The sequence below is a fragment of the Notamacropus eugenii genome, chromosome 3 (genome assembly GCF_028372415.1).
Source record: "Notamacropus eugenii isolate mMacEug1 chromosome 3, mMacEug1.pri_v2, whole genome shotgun sequence".
NCBI lineage: Eukaryota > Metazoa > Chordata > Mammalia > Diprotodontia > Macropodidae > Notamacropus > Notamacropus eugenii.
Genome location: NC_092874.1, coordinates 109118346 through 109139038, shown reverse-complemented (window position 1 = coordinate 109139038; position 20693 = coordinate 109118346). Strand labels below are relative to the sequence as shown.

General features: G+C 39.9%; 1 protein-coding gene across 2 annotated transcripts in view; it reads left to right on the top strand.

The window, feature by feature from the left end:
• The window catches only part of TBXAS1 (thromboxane A synthase 1), a 252187-nt gene that overhangs the window by 106304 nt on the left and 125190 nt on the right, over window positions 1–20693 (top strand). For both annotated transcript variants that reach the window (XM_072652586.1, XM_072652585.1), the window contains one exon: window positions 8934–9050. In XM_072652586.1, coding sequence (XP_072508687.1) covers window positions 8934–9050 — 117 coding nt within the window. The remainder of the gene's footprint in view (window positions 1–8933; window positions 9051–20693) is intronic.

The window sequence follows — 20693 nt, the reverse complement described above, 5'->3', positions numbered from 1 at the left end:
CATCCCTCCCACATCATGACTTAACCTATTAAAGTTTCAATATATCACGGGTCAGCATAAGAAATAAAATGGGAATTTTTAAAGAAGTTTTGTGGAAGCTGCAGATGACATGCAAAGTTCAACAGATGACACAGAAAAAGTTTAGAAACTCAGAAATGCATAAAATATACAGTATTGTATAATATCAACCCAAATTTTACAATAAAGTTCTGTAAACACCCTATAAAAGAAAAAGAAAAATTTGGACTTCTTCTCTGGTACAAAGGGAGAGCCAAAAAATTTACACAGATTTTCCAGATTGTAGAGGCCCTAAACCCTGAGATGTGGAAGGGATAACTGTGAAAGCTACTTTCCATGGTTGCTGTAAAGGGGTGGATAACACCAAGTATCCTCTCATTAGCTTTTCTCCTTCCCACCAAACTGATCACACAAAAGACAATCACCAATACTTAGTCAACCTCTTTATCAAAATAAGCAATAAACAGCAATTGGAGAGTTTATTCTGGTTAGAGTAGACCTGTGAATACAAGAGTAAATGAGATCCTCTGTGGCAAGATAGGATCTCAGTTCAACTAAGGAGAAGGAATGATGGGGGTGAATGGAATGTCTCCTCTTAGCAGTGTTTCAGATGCTAGAAATCCAGAGACATGTTAGAAGCCAGCTTCCCCATATGTCTGAAGTCCTGGAGAGATGTCCCATGTTCTATTCAAAAGCCCTGGCTTGCCTCTCTCTAGAATTCCTTTTTTTTCCCCTTGATGTTCAGTCCTTTCAGTCATGCCGGACTCTTCATGATCCCATTTGAGCTTTTTTTGACTAAGCTACATGAGTGGTTTTCCATTTCCTTCTCCAGCTCATTTTACAGATGAGGAAAGTGAGGTAAACTGGGTTAATTGCCTTACCTAGTGTCTAAGGCCAGATTTGAATTCAGGAAAATGAGTCTTCCTGACTTTAGATCTGGCACTCTTTCTATTGTACCATCTAACTACCCCCTTCCCCCCCCAACTCCCATTAGGAGTCTAAATTCCAAAGAGTCTCTTCCTTACTTATGCAGGCTCTCTCAGCCAATCAGGAATCTCCTCAATCTATAAGCACTCAAAGCCTCAGGGGTGGCCCTTAGGAAACCATCCCAGGCTTAGACAGGAGTGGGGGTTGCACATATACAAATAAATACAAAATATATGCCAAGTATGAAGTCATTGGCATGGACAAGTCATTCTGTTTCCCCAAATACATAGCTCAGGAGACAATCCATTGCCCCAGACATCATCAATTCTAGAGATGAAAGCAGATCTCCAGCTCTTAGCTGGAGTTTTTCATAAACATTTCTAGCCAAGCCAAACCATAGAGTCAGAGGCCACTAGACCCTGAGGGGAGAATTTCCTGAGAAGTTATGTCAGTGACTCCTATTCACTACAGCCTTTGATTGGTTAGGGAAGTTACCCAAGGTTGTTCCTTCCTCAGAAGCAAAAATATTGGCCTGAGCTGTCAAATACCACATGTGATAGATATATCTAATTCTCAAATAATTAATTAAATGAAATAGAACAGTAAAATGTAACTGGAACCCACTGTTTTCAAATTAAAAAAATAAAATCATTCCTAGGTACTTCATGGCAGATGATGAAATCAGGATCATTCATTCAGAGAATGTATTGGCTGATGGCCCAGTTTGCTCTCGTTATCTCCTATATATCAGGAGATTAGCAAGAAAAGTCTGAAAGTGAGGCGTAGTAGATCAATGGGGTTTCGAGTGAAGAGAGATGCTGGCTGAATACACTGAAAAATGCTACCTACACTGGCCATCTGAAACAGGAGTTATTCAAGGGCCTTCTCCCCTGAATATGACCATTTTCCAGTTCTAGATAAACACTGATGTCTTCGCCCCTTTGGTTCAATGATCGATTCTCTTGCCTAAGGCACAAGATATTTATTATAAATATCAGGAAAGCTGGATTCCCCCCAAAATCCCATTTTATACCTCATCCTTCTATTGTTTTATGGCCTTGCCACTCAGGCTCTCTATGGAGTGTTGATTTGTGTTTTTTCCCATGGTCCATGGCAAAGGTGAGTGATCCGCACAAAATTAAGAATAATCCTCTATGAAGGAGAATGAGACAGATGGAAATTGAAGAGCAATATATCTACAGCATCAATAATCATACACATTGGTCTCATAGAAAGAACATTAGAGATGGAAAGCAAAGCCAAGGCCCAGTCAGAAGTGGCCTGTTTAATAGGTATCCGGAAGCCAGGTCAGAGCTAGAACTCAAGCCTGCGGGTTTCTGAAACAGTGTTCAAAGCGAAATCATGACGCAGCAGAGACCAATTACTTTGGAAAAGACAAGAAAAGTTATACAAATGAAATGGACCCTAGAACAACTACCAGCTGGGCAAAGACAGCAACAGGGACCCCAGTGATCATAGACTGATTGCTGCAGGGACCTCATGAGCCATCTAGGGCAATCTACTGAATTTAACAAATGTGTGCTTCCTTGGTGGTAGAGTGGGGCACGGTGCGGGAGGACAAAAGATACAAAAGAAAAATCAAATTACCTTTAGAGTTAAGAAAACCTTTTTAAAAATCCCAAATTTAAAGAAAAAGTTCTATTTTTTGGAAAAAATAATTAGGCACACATTTATAAAATGATTATGTATATGCATATACAGATACATACACACATCTATCTATATCTTTCTATCTATCTTTTTGTCTATCTATATCTTATTAAAGTGCTGAATCAGGAATTAGGAAGACAAGTTCATATCCTCACTCAGACACCTAGTGACCCTGGGTAAGTCACTTACCCTGTCTGCCTCAGAAATAGTGCTTACCTCTCAGGATTGTCATGAGGATGAAATGAGATAATATTTATAAAGCATTTCACTAAACCTTAAAGTGATATCTATACAAGTGCTGTGTTTTTTTTTTTCTCACAATAGTCCGGTTTCTTTTCCCCATTATAGACCTCAAACCTTCCTCTTCCTCTTGAGGGCATCACCATATTTGTAATCACCCAAGTTCAAATCTGGAAGATCATCCCCAAGTCTCCATTCTCCTTCAACCCCTATATCCAATAAGTTGCCAAGTCTTGCCAATTCTACTTCCCAGTTTCTTATCTATTCCTTCTCTCTACTCATGTAGCCACCACCCTAGCTAAGAGCCTCTCCACCTCTCATCTGGACTATTTTAACATCCTCCTTGTTGGTCTCCCTACTTAGAGACTTCCTCTTCTCCAACCCATCTGTTGCATAAGGGGTCAAATAATCTTTCTAATGTCTACCATGTCAACCTACTCAAGAACTTTCAGCAGTTCCTTCTTTTTGTTTGTTTATTTTTTTGAGGCAGTCGGGGTTAAGTGACTTGCCCAAGGTCACACAGCTAGTGTCTGAGGCTGGATTTGAACTCAGGTCCTCTTGACTCCAGGGCCACTGCTCTATAGACTACACCACCTAGCTGCCATGGTTTCCTCTTAACTCTTTAGCTTAAAATTTAAAGTCCTTCATAGTTTAGCCCTGCCTACCTTCTCAAACATTTCATATTACTGTACTACAGGGACTCACTCTGGTCCATCCAAACTATCTATATGCTGTTCCATTTTCCATCTCTCCTTCAAGGTCCAACTCTTACTTCCCCTACTGTGGAAAGTCTTTCCTCATCTCACTGGTTTGGGGGTTCTGTGAATAAGTTTCAGTGTACGTGTGAATTTGGATGGGGAAAAAATGCATCTTTATTTTCACTAAACTCCAACTTAAATTTCAGTCGATCAACCAATAAACATTTAAGAATCAGGCACTGTGCCAAGAGCTGGGGATACAGGAAGAGGCAAAAGACACCTGCCTTCAGTCAGCTTACTACATTTAATGGATTTAACTTATTAACTAAATTTAACTTCAATTATTTAAAACATGATTCTGAGAACAGGCTTTACCAGTCTGACAAAGGAGTCCATGACACGCATCAAAAAGATTAGGAGTCACAAACCCTGGGAGTGAAGCCAAGATAGCAGAGTAAAGGCAGGGATTCACCTGAGCTCTCCTCCAAAACCCTCCAAATACCTTTAAAAAATGACTCTAAACAAATTCTAGAGCAGCAGAACCCATAAAAAGATGGAGTACAACTAATTTCTAGCCAAGACAACTTACAAAGTTGGCAGGGAAGGACTATTGAAACAGGCTGAGAGAGGAATACAGTCTCTATCAGTGTAGACAGGCTCTATCAGTGTAGAATCAGCCCCAGTGAACCTGGAGTAGACCTTGGGGTGACTGAATTGCTAGAAGCTGTGGCTGTTTCCTGACCTTTCTGTTCATAAACACCAAGGACAACTTAGAAGGTCAACAGGAAGGGTCTGTTGCACCAGGTTATGAGTGGAGTGCAGTCCAACTCAGGCCCTGCTAGTGCAGCACAGCCCTAGGTCAGAAGCAGTCCTTGGGAGTGACTGAATCAGCAGTGGCGATAGCAGCTATTTCCAGGGTCCCCAGCCCACAGACTGTATAGAAGTTGAACAACTAGTCAGAAGGAGATTATAGAGGTCTCTTTGCTAGCACTGAGGCAGGACTTTGTGCTTTGTGAACACTTAGATCTGGGTCCCAGTTCTAGGTGGCAGTCCCAGGGCCAGGAGGAGCACTAGCATAGCAGAGCTTGTGGCTCTGTGCCCTTTCTCTATATATACTCCTCTGACTATCCTAATAATGAGAAAGGTCTTATGGGTTATAAAAATCATCTTCCCATGTAGGAATGTATACAGTTTAACCTTATTAAGTCTCTTATGATTTCCCTTTCCTTACCTTTTCATAATTTTCTTGAGTCTTGTATTTTCTATTCAGCTCTGGTCTTTCCATCAAGAATGCTTGAAAGTCCTCTACCTTATTGAATGCCCATTTTCCCCCTGAAGGGGGTGCCCTTTTCACAGTTCCAGGGCAGAAAAGAGTGCTTGTGGTCACTCACAAACCAGAGCACTGGCCAGGAGAGTAGAAAACACCTCTTCTTAGATCAAACCACTTTGGAAAAACTGAAAACTTACAGGTCCTCAGAGGTATCTTTGGAAACAGCTACATAAGACACCTGAAGCTTGGGACAAAGTACCCTCCACCCTGGAAGCAAAGCCCTACTTTAACAAATAGTTAAAAGTTAAGTAATAGCTTGGGAAAATGAGCAAACAACAGAAAAAACTCTGACTATAGAAATTTATCATGGTGACAAGGAAGATCAAAACACACACTTGGAAGAAGAGAGCAGAGGAAGCTCCTCCATCCTAAACCTCCAAGAAAAATATGAATTGGTCTCAGGTCATGGAAGAGCTCAAAAAAGATTTTGAAAATCAAGTAAGGGAGACAGAGTAAAAATTGGGAAATGAGAGTTCTGCAAGAAAATCTTGAGAAAAGAGTCAATAGCTTGGTGAAGGAGACAAAAAAATTACTGAAGAAAATAACATTTTAAAAAACAGACCAGACCAAATGGAAAAAGAGATCCAAAAAGCCAATGAGAAGAAGAATGCTTTATAAAGAAGAATTGGCCAAATGGAAAAGAGGTCCAAAGGCTCACTGAAGAAAATAATTCCTTAAAAATTGTACAGGAGCAAATGGAAGCTAATGACTTCATGAGAAACCATGAAGCAATAAAATAAAGCCAAAAGAATGAAAAATGGAAGACAATGCAAAATATCTCATTGGAAAAATCATTGACCTGGAAAATAGATTCAGGAGAGATAATTTTAAAATTATTGGACTAATTGAAAGCCATGATCAAAAAAAGAGCCTAGACATCATCTTTCAAGAAATTATCAGGGAAAACTGCCCTGATAGTCTAAAAATAGAGGGTAAAGTAGAAATTGAAAGAATAGACCAATCACCTCCTGAATGAGATCCCCAGATGAAAACTGCCAAGAATATTATAGCCAAATTACAGAGTTCCCAGGTGAAGGAGAAAATATTGCCGTCAGAAAAAAACAATTCAAGTATTGTGGAACCATAGTCAATATAATACAAGATTTAACAACTTCTACATTAAAGGATAAGAGGGCTTAGATTATGATATTCAAGAGGGCAAAGGAGCTAGGATTATAACCAAGAGTCACCTACCTAGCAAATTGAGTATTATCCTTCAGGGGGAAAAATGGGCATTCAGTAAGAGGAGGACTTTCAAGCATTCTTGATGGAAAGATCAGAGTTGAATAGAAAATACAAGACTCAAGAAAAGTATAAAAAGGTAACAGGAAAGGGAAATCATAAGGGACTTATTTAGGTTAAACTGTGTACATTCCTACATGGGAGGATGATTTTTGTAACCCATAAGACCTTTCTCATTATTAGGGTAGTCAGAGGAGTATACGTAGAGAAAGGGTTGTGTGTGAGTTGAATATGAAGGGATGATATCTAAAAAATAAAATTAAAGTATGAGAGAGAGGAATGTACTTGAAGAAGGAAAAAGGGAGAGGTAGAATAGGGTAAATTATCTCACATAAATGAGGCAAGAAAAAGTTTTTCAATTGAGGGGAAGAGGGAGGAGGTAAGGGGGAATGAGGGAACCTTGCTCTCATCAGAATTGACTCAAAGAGGAAATAAGATAGACAATGAGGTATAGAAATCTATCTTACCCTACTGGAAAGTAGAAAGGGAAGGGGATAAGAGAAGGGGGGGTTGTGTTAGAAGGGAGGGCAGATTGGGGGAAGGTATAGTCAGAAGCAAAACACTTTTGAGGTGGGATAGGTTGAAAGGAGGGAGAGAATAGAATAAACAAGGGCAAAGGGAATAGGATGGAAAGAAATACAGTTAGCAATGGTAACTGTGAAAAAAATTTGAAGCAAGTTTCTCTGATAAAGGTCTCATTTCTATAATATATAGAGAACTGTATCAAACTTGTAAAAATAAGAGCCATTCCTCAATTGATAAATGATCAAAAGATATAATCAGTTATCAGATGAAATAATTAAAGCTATCTATAGCCATATGAAAAAATATTCTAACTCACTATTGATTGGAGAAAAACAAATTAAAACAGCTCTGAGATGCTACCTCATACCTATTAGATTGGCTAATAGGATGGAAAAGATAAATGACAAATGTTGGAGAGGATATGGGGAAAATGAGACATTAATGTACTGTTGGCTAAACCATTCTATAGAGCAATTTGAAAATATGCCCAAAGGATTATAAAACCATCCATACCCTTTGACTTAGCAACACCACCACTAGGTCCGAGCCCCCAAAGTGATAAAAAACAAAAAGGAAAAGGACCTATATGTACAAAAATATTTATAGCATCTCTTTTCTGGGGATAAAGAATTAGAAATTGAGGGGATGCCCATCAATTTGGCAATGGATAAAAAAGTTGTGGTATGTAATTATGATGGAATACTATTGTACTATAAGAAACAATGAGCAGGGTGCTCTCAGAAAAATCTGAAAAGACTTGCATGGGTTGATGCAAAGTGCAATATATTGGACATAGAGTTACAGCAATATTGTAAGATGATCAGCTGTGAATGACTTTAGCTATTCTCAGCAATATAACAATCCATGACAACTCTGAAGGACTTAGGATAAAAAAGTTATCCATCCCCAGAGAAAGAATAGTTCTTTCTTGAAGCATACTTTTTAAAAAAAAACTTTATTTTTCTTGAGTTTTTTTTTTTTTTGGTCTATGTTTTCTTTCACAACATGACTCTTATGGATATGTTTTGCATGACTACACACACACACACACACACACACACAACCTATATGAAATTGCTTGCTTCTCAATAAAGTGTGGTGGAGAAGGAGGAAGGGAGGAATTTGGACTCAAAGTTTTAAAAACAAGTGTTAAAAATTACTTTTACATGTAACTGGGGAAAAATTATATACTAAAATAAATACAAAAAAAAAGAGTCCCTGATCCTTGTGTGCTGTCTCCATGCACGCTTTATCTAGAATTTAAGCTTCTTAGGGCAAGAACTGCTTTTCCTTTTGCCACTGTATTCCCAGAGTTTAGCACATTGCCTTGTAGGTTCTAATATAGATACTTAAAGTTTAAGGAACTGAATTAAAGATGAAATGTCTTGCCCAAAACCACACAAAATTGAAGTCAAAACTTAAAATAGGACTCCTCATTAAGGGCTTATTTCACTCCATCCAGTTCTCTCCCTGATAATCCACAAAATATAGTTATACCAAGTATTTAGTCTTGTGTTTGTATTAGACAGAAGAACTTAACAGTTAAAAGGAAAAGCTAATTTTATTGATTATCTGAAGATGAACCGTTGAAGTGAAAAGTTCCCAACAACCCTATCTCCCCAATATCACAGGGCAAGAGGACAGGCAGATCTGAGTCTCTCAATCCAAACCCTCTTCCCTAGTACCAGGGGCTAATTTTGCTTTCAGAAATAAACAGACTCCTCTGGGTTGAATAGCATAGGACAGCTCTGAGAGCTTGTCAGTAGTTGAAACTTACTGAAGCCACTTCACCCACCAACATTGACCCTCCAATCTGTGTCTGCTCCTTGTTGGATCCAGACACACTTGTCAATCCACTCTTGTCCTGAGCTTGTAAATCCAAGGAAAGGGCAGCCCATTGTCCAAACTATAGAAGTTAAAAGCCAAGTTAAGGAGATATTTGCCTTGCTGGTCTCGAGCTTCAAAGGAGGCTCTTTCAATCAATCTTTTCTAAATGGAGTAATGCACTCCACAAAGGATTTATTTTGTGTGATCAAGGGCACACTACAACAGGGCTGGAATCAGAGCCAGCAGTGATCACCCCATTAGCCCTCACTCATGTATCTTGAGCCTCATTTACAGCAAGCCCTTAGATCATTCCTCTGTCTCCACCTAAGCACAGTCTACTAATTTGTGAATCATTGATGGGCTTTAGCCCTGACATTTATAATAAACTCATCTTGCAGCAAAAATAGACTGCCTTGGCTTTACTCAGAACCTTTTTGCTTGTCCCTTTTGACCAGATGTCAGGGATGGAGACCAAGCCAGTTGCTGACAGCATCCTGTTTTTGAGGAACAAGAGATGGGAAGAGGTCAGAAGTGTGCTGACTCCTGCTTTTAGTCCAGAGAGGCTGGATGAGGTAAGACATAGCAAATGTAGCAGCATCTGCTGCCATGAGGAACAGATATCTGCTGTCCAAAACTTCATGGAAAATTGTATCCGTCTTTCATCACTGCATCAAGTGGCAAATCACTTTGAAATGTCCAGCCTCAAGGTTTTCAAACATGTGACTAAAGCCTGAGCATGTGAATCCTCACACACATACACACCAAGTACACGGAGGGATTTGACAGAAACAAATCTGTATCACAAGATAGATGATGGCATTGTTCTCAACAATACCTGCTCTACCTGGTCTTGATTTTCTCCAGTATGCCTGTGTCAGAAGTTAAGAAGCTGCTGAACTGTGACACCTTGCTTAGCATACAGCAGGAGTTCTGCAAAGGCTTGTAGGTTCATTAATTGATTTACAATAATCAAGGGAGTTCATGTTGTATACAAGGTTTCATATGCTGTATACATGTACATGTATTTATGCACATGTATATACATATTTCTAGGGGGCAGAGACAGAAAGAGAGAGAAAGAGAGAGATATTGAGAGAGAGAGAGAGAGACAGAGAGAGAGAGAAAGAGAGGGAGGGAAGAAAGGAGGGAGGTAGGGAGAGGGAGCACAAAAATCTTAGTACAGTTTTAAACTTTAGCAACTTAAAGCTTCACTAAGATTTTTGAGTCATCCTTTATAATAGGCACTGTATAGTGCTCTACAAACACTTTATACAGTGCTTTAAGGTTTGCAAAGTACTTTATAAAAATATCTAATTTTATCTTCACGAACAACCTTGTGATGTAGCTATTATCATCCCTGTTTTACAGGTGAGGAAACTAAGGCAGACTGATTAAGTGACTTGCCGAAGGTCACAAAGCTAGCAAGTGTCTGATGCTGGATTTGAACCTACGTCTTCCTGATACCAGGTCTAGAACTCTGTCCACTACTCTACCTAGCTACCTATACCTGTGTGAGTGTGTGTGTGTGTGTGTGTGTGTGTGTGTGTGTGTGTGTACTCATCTAAGAGGCAATGTCATATAGTGGAAAGAGATCTAGCTTCCCAGTCAGAAAGACTTGGGTTCAAGTCCCTCCTCTTATATATACACTGTCTTTGAGACACTGGACAAACTACTTGATTAACTTCTGAGTGATCTAAGCAACTCAAAAATTATGTTTCAAAACTGTTGCTAATATGCACTGGTAAAGGGAATTTCTTTACTGGGAATTCCCTGTACCAATTAAATCACAGGTCCAGATCTACCCATCCATACACCCCTACCCACACATGTGTGTGTATATGTGTGTGTGTATATATATATATATATGCGCATCTGTGTGTGTGTGTGTGTGTACACACACACACACACACAGGCAACCAAGTGGCACAGTGGATAGTACCAGGTCTGGAATCAAAAAGACCTGAGTTCAAATCTGGCCTCTCTAGCTGTGTGAGCCTGGGCAAGGCTCTTAACTCTTTGCCTCAGTTTCCTCATCTGTCAAATGAACTGGAGAAGGAAATGGCAAACTACTCCAGTACCTTTGCCAAGAAAAACCCTAAATGGGATCACAGAGTGTTGGACAAGACTGAAACAAATGAATAACAGCAATATATGTGTGTTAATACACACATATATGTATGTGAATGGAAGTAGGGAGCAAGGAGAACAATTAGGAGGCCATTGGTAGGTAGGTAGATATAGATATATACATATCCATATATATGTGTATATACATGTACACCAGAATACATACACGTGTATATGTATGCCTATATTTCACTTTAATAGCTTAAAACTACACTAAGAGAACACCATATATAATATGTACATATTCTTATATATTCTTATATATGCATGTACATACACACGCATACACCAATGTTTCAAGGTTGAAATCCATTGTGACAACAATGAAGATCTGCATTTAATTATTTACTTTCCATCCAAATGTTTCTTATTACCAATGAAATGAATCTCAGGAAGAGGATACATGCACACACACACTCACACGCACAATCACACACACTCACACTCATACACACACACACATACACTCACACTCATACACACACAGTCACACATACACATCTCCTTCCTACCCCATACCATGTAAACTCCTTGAGGCAGGAGTGTTTGGGAAAGAGGGGGGTTGTCTTTATATCCTGAGTACCTAGTTCCTTGAATGTACTGAACAATTAATAAGTGTTTCTAGAATTGGATTGGGTTGGACTGGAGAGCATGTGGTCATCATTCCTCTAGTCGTCACCTGACTCAGAGAAGACAGATCTCCCTTGTGAATGACTGAATTCTGCCACATTTCTTGGGATGCCTTTTTAAGTTGCCCTGCATGATTTGCTCTGGCCATTTGGATTATGGAGCATTCACAGAATTACAGGCATCCACACAGTGTGGTTTGGCCTTTAAATTTTCATAGTGAAGCTCTTCGGATTAAAGCATTGAATGTTCTCAAAGTGGAGAGCCATTTTCCAAGAACATTACTGCCAGGAGCTTTCTCCAGGCTATGCCAGCCTTCAGCAGTCTATTTTTAATATTTAGTTTTATTTCTCAATCCTTCAGACCAATAAAAATGAAAGTCATTATAACCAAGTGTGGTCGGGGTAATAAATACTTCAGAGTCCAAAAATACATTGTCTCTGCCTGACCAGACGCCCATTTTCTAGAAGTGTCCCTGCATTTATCTACCAGCAAGAGACCATTATCCTGTGACAAAGTTGTATTCCACTGACACCCAATCTCCTAATTAAAATCAGTATAATGATAGACTGTTTAAGCTCTAGTTAAAATCTTCCTTTTCTATTTGCATTTAAAAGGAAGCATACTCCTTTCTGTGTTGGGGGTGTGATGGACCCAGGTCTGGGTTATAATTTGGTTTTTCACTGGCAAAAGCTTTTGTGTTCTGCCTGACCACTAGTGAGAGCAGCACATCTATCTAACAGTACCCAACTGCTGGGGGTTGGGGGGGGGGTTGTTGCTTAGCAACACCAGCTGTCACTGCCTCCTCATGGCGAATGCTGATTGGTCACAATGCCTGACTAGCACTTCTGTGTCATCAGAATGATTCAACATGTTGATGACCACAATGGTTACTGACCTGACAGCAAATTTCGCATAGCTATTTGGATTAAAAAAAAAAATTCCTTCGGTGCTCCTTCAACAAATGCTCTTATGGAAGGAAGAAATTTGGTCTTTCCTCAGCTTAAAGGAAATACTATCTATTGATCTTCAACTGAAGGTTCAAGAGTTTAGTTCATTTTTTTCCCAAACAAGCCAAAGGTAAAAATAAAGATAAAACCAAAACCAAAATCCTTGAGTATCCAACTTCTTTTGGCTCCATATTTTTCAAAGGGGAGCAGCAAGAACCCTGCACTAGAAGTTAGATCTGGATTCTGGTCTTGGTTCTGATAATTATTAGCTGTGTGACCTGGAGTCATTCTCTCACCCCTCCAAATCTCAGTTTCCTCATCTGACCTCAAAGGAGTATTGTTAATAAGTGATAAAAGAACATTCGAGGTCTCTCAGAAGAACTTTGGAACCAGTTGTGAGACGTAGGAGACACTGGCACAGGACCATCCAGGATGGCATGGCCTCATCAGAGAAGGAGTTGTGCTCTATGAGCAAAGTAGAACTGATGTTTCTCAAAGGAAACATGAGATGTGAGAACCCACCCCAAATTTTTATATGCACATTTTGTGTCAGACCTGCGTAGAGCCTTCTGAGCTTCTATTGGTCTGATCCGTCACAGTCAGACACGCTGTACCTTGAATCTGATATAGTGTTGCTATTTTGATACTCTTTGAGAAAGAAGGACAACAGTCACTGTTAATACCACAAAGGATAATGTATATTGAAGCATTTTGCAAACTAAAGCACAACGCAAAAAACAGATATTGAATTCAGTGGTGTTTATTATATACTTACTTTTAAAATTAGTCAGTTGATAAGAATTACATGCCTACTTTATGCTAGACAATAGGCTTGGTTTGGGGAAAACATAGGCAAAAATACTCCCTGACCCCAAGAAGCTTACATTCAAACAGAATGGAATTATTTAAATTAGTTAAAATATGTAGCCCATAACCATATAACTGGGATGGTATCTGGGACTCTCAATAGGATAAAACATGAAAGCATCTGTTAATCATAGCCCTGAAAGTGACCAGAGGGATCCCCTAGAGTCTAGATTCTGTACTGGAGGAGTCTGCAAACTGCAGCCTGTGGACCAAATTCAGCCCACACCAAGAAAGGTACCATTCTTAGCTCATGCGCCATACGGAAAATAGGTGGTGGGCCAGTCAATTTTGTCAACCTGTAGAAGGCTGTCTTCCCATTCATACACAAGGAGCCAAGTAGGCAAGCCATTCCAGAGATTTTCAGGGGTTAGCTAATTGTGCACTGGGAACCTGGTATTTTGGAGTTGAGCAGAGGTTAGAAGTACACTCTACCAAATATTACATGCCATTAAGTGGCAGTCAGAAAAACAAATGTAGTTAGTTTTTCTAAGACAAAGGGTATGTATCCTTGGACTTAGAATGAGGAAGACCTGAGTTCAAATCCCACCTCAGATACTTACTAGCTGTGTGACCCTGAACCTTTCTGTGCCTTGGCTTCATCATCCGTGAAATGGGGATGCTAACACTTTCCCTGCCTACCTCACTGGGATCTGGTAAAGATCAAAAGAGGTAATTAATGTGAAAGGACTTTGAAAAGTACAAAATACTGTACACACACAAGCTACAATTATCACATGGGTTTTTTGTTTGGAGTTATATCCTCTAGGCCAATTTGTTCCTTTGAAGTCAGAGATTCTAAGAGAATGTGATGGGCTCTGACATGCAGATGGAACCCTTCCTACAGCTCTCTGTTGCCCTAGGCTAATTGTTTTTTTGGCCCATGGGCCCAAAACAACTGTAGGTGAGAATGAGGCCTGTGACTTGAAATTATAACAGCTGATAAGGATTTGAGAGATCATTGAGTCTAATGTCCTTATTTTGCAGCCAAGGAAGCTGTGACAAAGGGGTATCCTTTATTTGCTTTAGGGGCAAATTAGGAAGGCAGTATACCCTTGGTGACAGAGGGCTAACTTGGCAGTCACAGAAGGAGGGTTCCTACCTGTGTGACCTGGAGCACGGCCTTCATTTAAGGTTTAGTGACCTCACCTTTCTCATCTGTAAAATTAGAGAGAGGGGATAGATAATTTAGGAGATTCCTTTCGGTCCTAAGTAATATGATACTATGAATTGAGTGTTGGGTTGCATAATTTTTTTCCCCTTTTTCTAGGCGATGGCACAATTGTAGCAACTTTTTATAAGATGTCAAAGGGAGAATGTGGCTAATGAGGAGTGACAGACTCCAAGCGATTTAGTGTGGTATGATGGAAACAGTACTGGCTCTGGAAGGAGAGGATCTGAGTTCAAATTCCATTCTAATATTTATATCCTGTGGGATAGGAAAAAGATAGTTAACCTCCCTGGGTTTTAGAGTCCTCATCTATAAAGTGAGGGCATTGGACTAGATTTCCTCTGAGCACCCTCACAGTTCTACACAGGTGATCCAATGGAAATTATGACCTTCTCAGTGCTGATGACCCCAAATAGGAAGAACAGAGAAAAGGAAGGCATCTGATGAAATCAATGTGATTGCAAATCAAACTCTCAGATTATGAAAAGCCACAAGACAGAATAGCTAGGTGACCTAGGAGATGGAACACTGGAATCAGGAGGACCCTGGGTTCAATTCCAGCCTCAGGCACTTACTAGCTGTGTGACCCTGAGCAAGTCTTAACTTAACCCCAATTACCTCCAAAAGAAAAAAAAATAAAAGCCACAAGCAAAAGGTAGGAGGACAAGGACTTCACTAAGAGTTTATACAAAAGGGTGGCCTGACCCCTATAAGACAAATGGCAGGCAAATTAAAAGCCTACTATGAACTAAGTTTCATGAAGGAGACTGCTCCCTACTCCCACCCAACAACTACCACTACCATGATGATCCATCATAGAGGACTCGAGGGGAGGAATATTTTTTTTAATTAATTTATTTAACTTTTAACATTCATTTTCACAAAATTTTGGGTTCCAAATTTTCTCCCCATTTGTCCCCTCCCCCCACCCCAAAACACCAAGCATTCTAATTGCCCCTATCACTAATCTGCCCTCTCTTCTATCATCCCTCCCTTCCCTTGTCCCCATCTTCTCTTTTGTCCTGTAGAGCCAGATAACTTTCTATACCCCTTTACCTGTATTTCTTATTTCCTAGTAGCAAGAACAGTACTCGACAGTTGTTCCTAAAACTTTGAGTTCCAACTTCTCTTCACCCCTCCCTCCCCACCCATTCCCTTTGGAAGGCAAGCAATTCAATATAGGCCATATCTGTGTAGTTTTGCAAATGACTTCCATAATAGTCATGTTATATAAGACTAACTATATTTCCCTCCATCCTGTCCTGCCCCCCATTGCTTCTATTCTCTCTTTTGATCCTGTCCCTCCCCAAGAATGTTGACTTCAAATTGCTCCCTCCTCCCATTGCCCTCCCTTCCATCCTCCCCCCGACCCTGCTTATCCCCTTCTCCCCCACTTTCCTGTATTGTAAGATAGGTTTTCATACCAAAATGAGTGTGCATTTTATTCCTTCCTTTAGTGGAATGTGATGAGAGTAAACTTCATGTTTTTCTCTCACCTCCCTTCTTTTTCCCTCCACTAAAAAGTTTTTTGCTTGCCTCTTTTATGAGAGATAATTTGCCCCATTCCATTTCTCCTTTCTCCTCCCAATATATTTCTCTCTCACCGCTTAATTTCATTTTTTTAAGATATGATCCCATCCTATTCAATTCACTCTGTGCTCTCTGTCTGGGTGTGTGTGTGCATGTGTGCGTGTGTGTGTGTGTGTGTGTGTGTGTGTGTAATCCCACCCACTACCCAGATACTGAAAAGTTTCAAGAGTTACAAATATTGTCTTTCCATGAAAGGAATGTAAACAGTTCAACTTTAGTAAGTCCCTTATGACTTCTCTTTGCTGTTTACTTTATCATGCTTCTCTTCATTCTTGTGTTTGAAAGTCAAATTTTCTTTTCAGCTCTGGTCTTTTCATCAAGAATGCTTGAAAGTCCCCAATTTCATTGAAAGACCATTTTTTTCCCCTGAAGTATTATACTCAGTTTTGCTGGGTAGGTGATTCCTGGTTTTACTCTTAGTTCCTTTGACTTCTGGAATATGATATTCCACGCCCTTTGATCCCTTAATGTAGAAGCTGCTAGATCTTGCGTTATCCTGATTGTATTTCCACAATACTTGAATTGTTTCTTTCTAGCTGCTTGCAATATTTTCTCCTTGACCTAGGAACTCTGGAATTTGGCCACAATGTTCCTAGGAGTTTCTCTTTTTGGATCTCTTTCAGGAGGTGATCTGTGGATTCCTTGATACTTATTTTGCCCTCTGGTTCTAGAATCTCAGGGCAGTTTTCCTTGATAATTTCATGAAGGATGATGTCTAGGCTCTTTTTTTGATCATGGTTTTCAGGTAGTCCCATAATTTTTAAATTGTCTCTCCTGGATCTATTTTCCAGGTCAGTTGTTTTTCCAATGAGATATTTCACATTATCTTCCATTTTTTCATTCTTTTGGTTTTGTTTTGTGACTTCTTGGTTTCTCATAAAGTCATTAGCCTCCATCTGCTCCATTCTAATTTTGAAAGAACTGTTTTCTTCAGTGAGCTTTTGAACCTCCTTTCCCATTTGGTTAATTCTGCTTTTGAAAGCATTCTTCTCCTCATTGGCTTTTTGAACCTCTTTTGCCAATTGAGTTAACCTATTTTTCAAGGTGTTATTTTCTTCAGCATTTTTTTGGGTCTCCTTTAGCAAGGTGTTGATTTGCTTCTCATGCTTTTCTTTCATCTCTCTCATTTCTCTTCCCAGCTTTTCCTCCACCTCTCTTACTTGATTTTCAAAATCCTTTTTGAGCTCTTCCATAGCCTGAGCCCATGGTATATTTATTTTGGATGTGTGGGATACAGAAGCTTTGACTTCTGTGTCTTTCCCTGATGGTAAGCATTGTTCTTCCTCATCTGAAAGGAAGGGAGGAGATATCTGTTCACCAAGAAAGTAACCTTCTATAGTCTTATTTTTTTTTTCCCTTTTCTGGGCATTTTCCCAGCCAGTGACTTGACTTCTGAATATCCTCTTCACACCCACCTCGCCTCCAGATCTGCCCAGCCAGCGCTTGGGGTCTGAGATTCAAATGCTGCTTCCCAGCCTCAGGGCTTTGGGTGGGGGTGGGGCTGCTATTCAGTGTGAGATTAAGTTCAGGTGCTCAGGTGGGGGCAGGGCCACCTCACGGGGCTCAGTTCCCTCAGGGGGTTTATGCAGAGACCTTCAACAACGAATCCAGGCTCCTCCCTGCTTGGGGAGCCCCTGTCTGCTGCCGTCCCTGCTGCTGCCTCCTGAGGGGGCCTGAGTTATGGGGACACCCCACTCCCCTCTTGGCCCCCCAAAAAGACTCTCTCACCAACCCTTGTCACCTGTGGGTGGAGGGACCTGCATGGCTGCTGGAGATTCTGTCCCTGAAGCCTGCTCGGATCTGCTCCTCTCGGCACTGGGCGGCCGAGACAGGGCTGGGCTCGGCTCCAGGTCTGGTGCGCGACAGACCCTTCAGGTCACGTTTTCAGGTCTCTCTGGAACAGAAATCTCATCTGCTCCATTGTTCTGTGGCTTCTGCTGCTCCAGAATTTGTTGGGAGTTCTTCTTTACAGATATTTTATGGGCTGTGGGTTCGGAGCTAGCATATGTGTGTCTTTCTACTCCGCCATCTTGGCTCTGCCCCCCTCAGGAATATTTTTTACAAAGATTTTAAACAGACTTGGAGAAAGACATAAAAGTGTGTTTATCAAATCTGCAGATGACAGAAATCAGGAAGGATGACAGACTCAATGTTTAAAATTATACCGACAGACTGGAATACTAAACTAAAATCAACAAGGTTACATTTAACAGCTAGGATGTAAATTCATGTGCCTAATTTTTTAAAAAAGCAACTAATTCCATGTATAGAGAATGGGGGAGACCTCACTTGATTATAATGTACACATTTAAAATCCAACATTTATGGAGTGTGTAATACATACAAGATCTATCCGTACAGGGCACAGTGTATAAGAAGGTCCGGATACATAATACATAGTACTTGCTGCCAAACAGCTCATAGATTAACAAAAGAGAATGCATATGTGTGCAAATAATCATAATATAAGGTAGAATGCATAAGAGATAAAAAAGTGATATGAGACTTTAGATAGTCCTAACGTGCAAATAAGAGAGAACTCACTTTGGGGCAGGAAGGAAGGCTTCATGCAATTGTCACTTGGTCCCCAGATCAAGGATAAAAGATTGAAGAATGGATAGGATCTCAACTGGTGGAGAAAGGGAAGGCTTCTCAAGAGAAATGAATTAGCATGAGTAGATTCTTGGTCAGTTTGCACTAGAGACCCTTGAAAGCCCATTCCAACCCAGAGACTCCATACTCTTAAGATACTGAGGCAGGGAGAGTCAAAGATGATTCTTGGGTTAGGAACCTGACTGAGTATCTGGGTAGATGGTCATGTCTTTAACAGAAAATGGGTATTCTGTAGGTGGAATAGTTTCTTTGAAAAGATGATGAGTTCAGTTTGGCCATGTTGAGTTTGAGGTCAGCAGGGTGGCATGGGGGAAGAAGAGAATTCATGTTCTATTTCTGGCAGGTAGTTAGAGATGTCAGTCTAGAATTTGAGAGAGAGATTAGAGCTGGAAATATAAGTTTTAAAGTTACACTGCCAATAACTGAAGTCATGGGAAGTGATATATTTGTCAAGGGCAAAAGTTTAGAACAGGAGTTCTTACCCTTTTTTTGTGTAATGGACCCCTTTGCAGTCTGGTGAAACCTGTGGAACCCTCCTCAGAATCAGATTTTTAAATGCATAAAATATGTAGGATTTCAAAGAAAAGCAAAGGTTAGTGAAAATAAAAATATAAACTTTTCCCATCCAAGTTCATGAACCACTTGAAATCTATTAACAGTGGGTTGAGGGTATGTGGACTCCCAAGGTTGAGAACACTTGCCTTAGAGAAAGAAAAGGACCAAGAACAGAACACAGGGGGACACCCACATTTAGGAGATGGGAGAAGAAAGAAAAGTCAAGGAAAGTTACAGCTAAGGAGTGATCAAAGAGGCAGAGAAGAAAAAGAACAGTGCAGAATCATGAAAGCTAAGGGAATAGAAAATATTTTTTAAAATTAAACAAAAGATGATAATCAAGTGCTGAAGAGAGCCCAGTGGGAAAGAAATACTGACCTAAGATTTTGCAAGTGACTTTAGAGAGAACCATTTTAGTTGGATAGTAAGAGCAAATGCCAGATTACCACAAAATGCTCACTCTTTAGAAGTCTGACAACAAAAGAAGAAAAAGTGAATGAAAGGGAGTCCATGGGAGCAATATTTGGACTAAACTAGAATCAAAGCCATTCATGAGACTCCAACATCCAGTTCACAGAAAACAGGACTTTTTCTGAGTTTTATAATGATTAAGTCATACTGTCTTCTCAACACCTTAGACATACATAGTATGAATAAACTGACATAGCTAAAAAAAAAAAATTCACCTCCTTTTGGATAGTCTTCCAAATGATGTCCAAATACAAAGGCCAGGAAGAAAAAAGTCATGAGAATTGGGTTCTAGCTATAAGGTTCCATAAATCCAGGTTAACTGCTCTGAAGGAGTCAAACAGCATCTACCTATTACTGCAGTCAGCATTTTGTGGAAATAAACAGAGCTGCCCAGCAATGACACAAGCTGCCTTTTGAAACTGGGAGCATTCCATCTCTAGAAATATCCAGGCATAGGCTGGATGAGCATCCGCCAGAGATTTCATAGAGGGGAGTCTCCCAATTGGATAGGAGCTTTGAGTAGATAGATGATTGATCTCTGAAGTCCTTTCAAACTCTGAGATTCCATACTATAGTCAGAGAAGTGAAATGTGTACCATTGGGACCAAGGCAGATTTAAGAGATAAAGACCATAGTCTGTGTTTGTGCAGTCTATAACAGGAATAGACTATTTGCTAAATCTAGTGCAGGTTCTAGAGAAAGCATTTAATGAATTTCAATATTTACTGAATTGGATCTTTATCTGTTTTATTGGTCATCATGAAGCAAGTGATGCAGTTGTATAGATAGCCCATCGTTAGCACATCAGTAGGTTATATATCATGGACAAGCATTGCAGATGAACGATAAACTGGGCTTAGAATTGAGTAAAAAAAAAGAGAGAGAGAGAGATTGGATTGGGTTTCATATGGGAAATTTGTTTTCAGTGATCTTCAGCTTTTAAAGCCTATCTTTTGGTTGTTTTTTTTTTAAACATTAATTTAGAGACCTGCAGTATGTGGGCATGAGATGGTATAAATAGTGCATACAAGGACAAACATACCACCCCACCACCACCACCCTTCAGTCTCCAAATGGTTCATTTTCTTATAAATATTGGGTTCAAAAGCAATCTAATAGATATTGTCGGCAATTTTCTCAGAAATTATAAAAAATTTTTAATTCTCTCTTTAATTTACACCCTGGGGTAAACCAAGAAAATCTCTTCTCCCCTGGATTGGTTTCCCTTCTTTGTCTCAAACCACAAA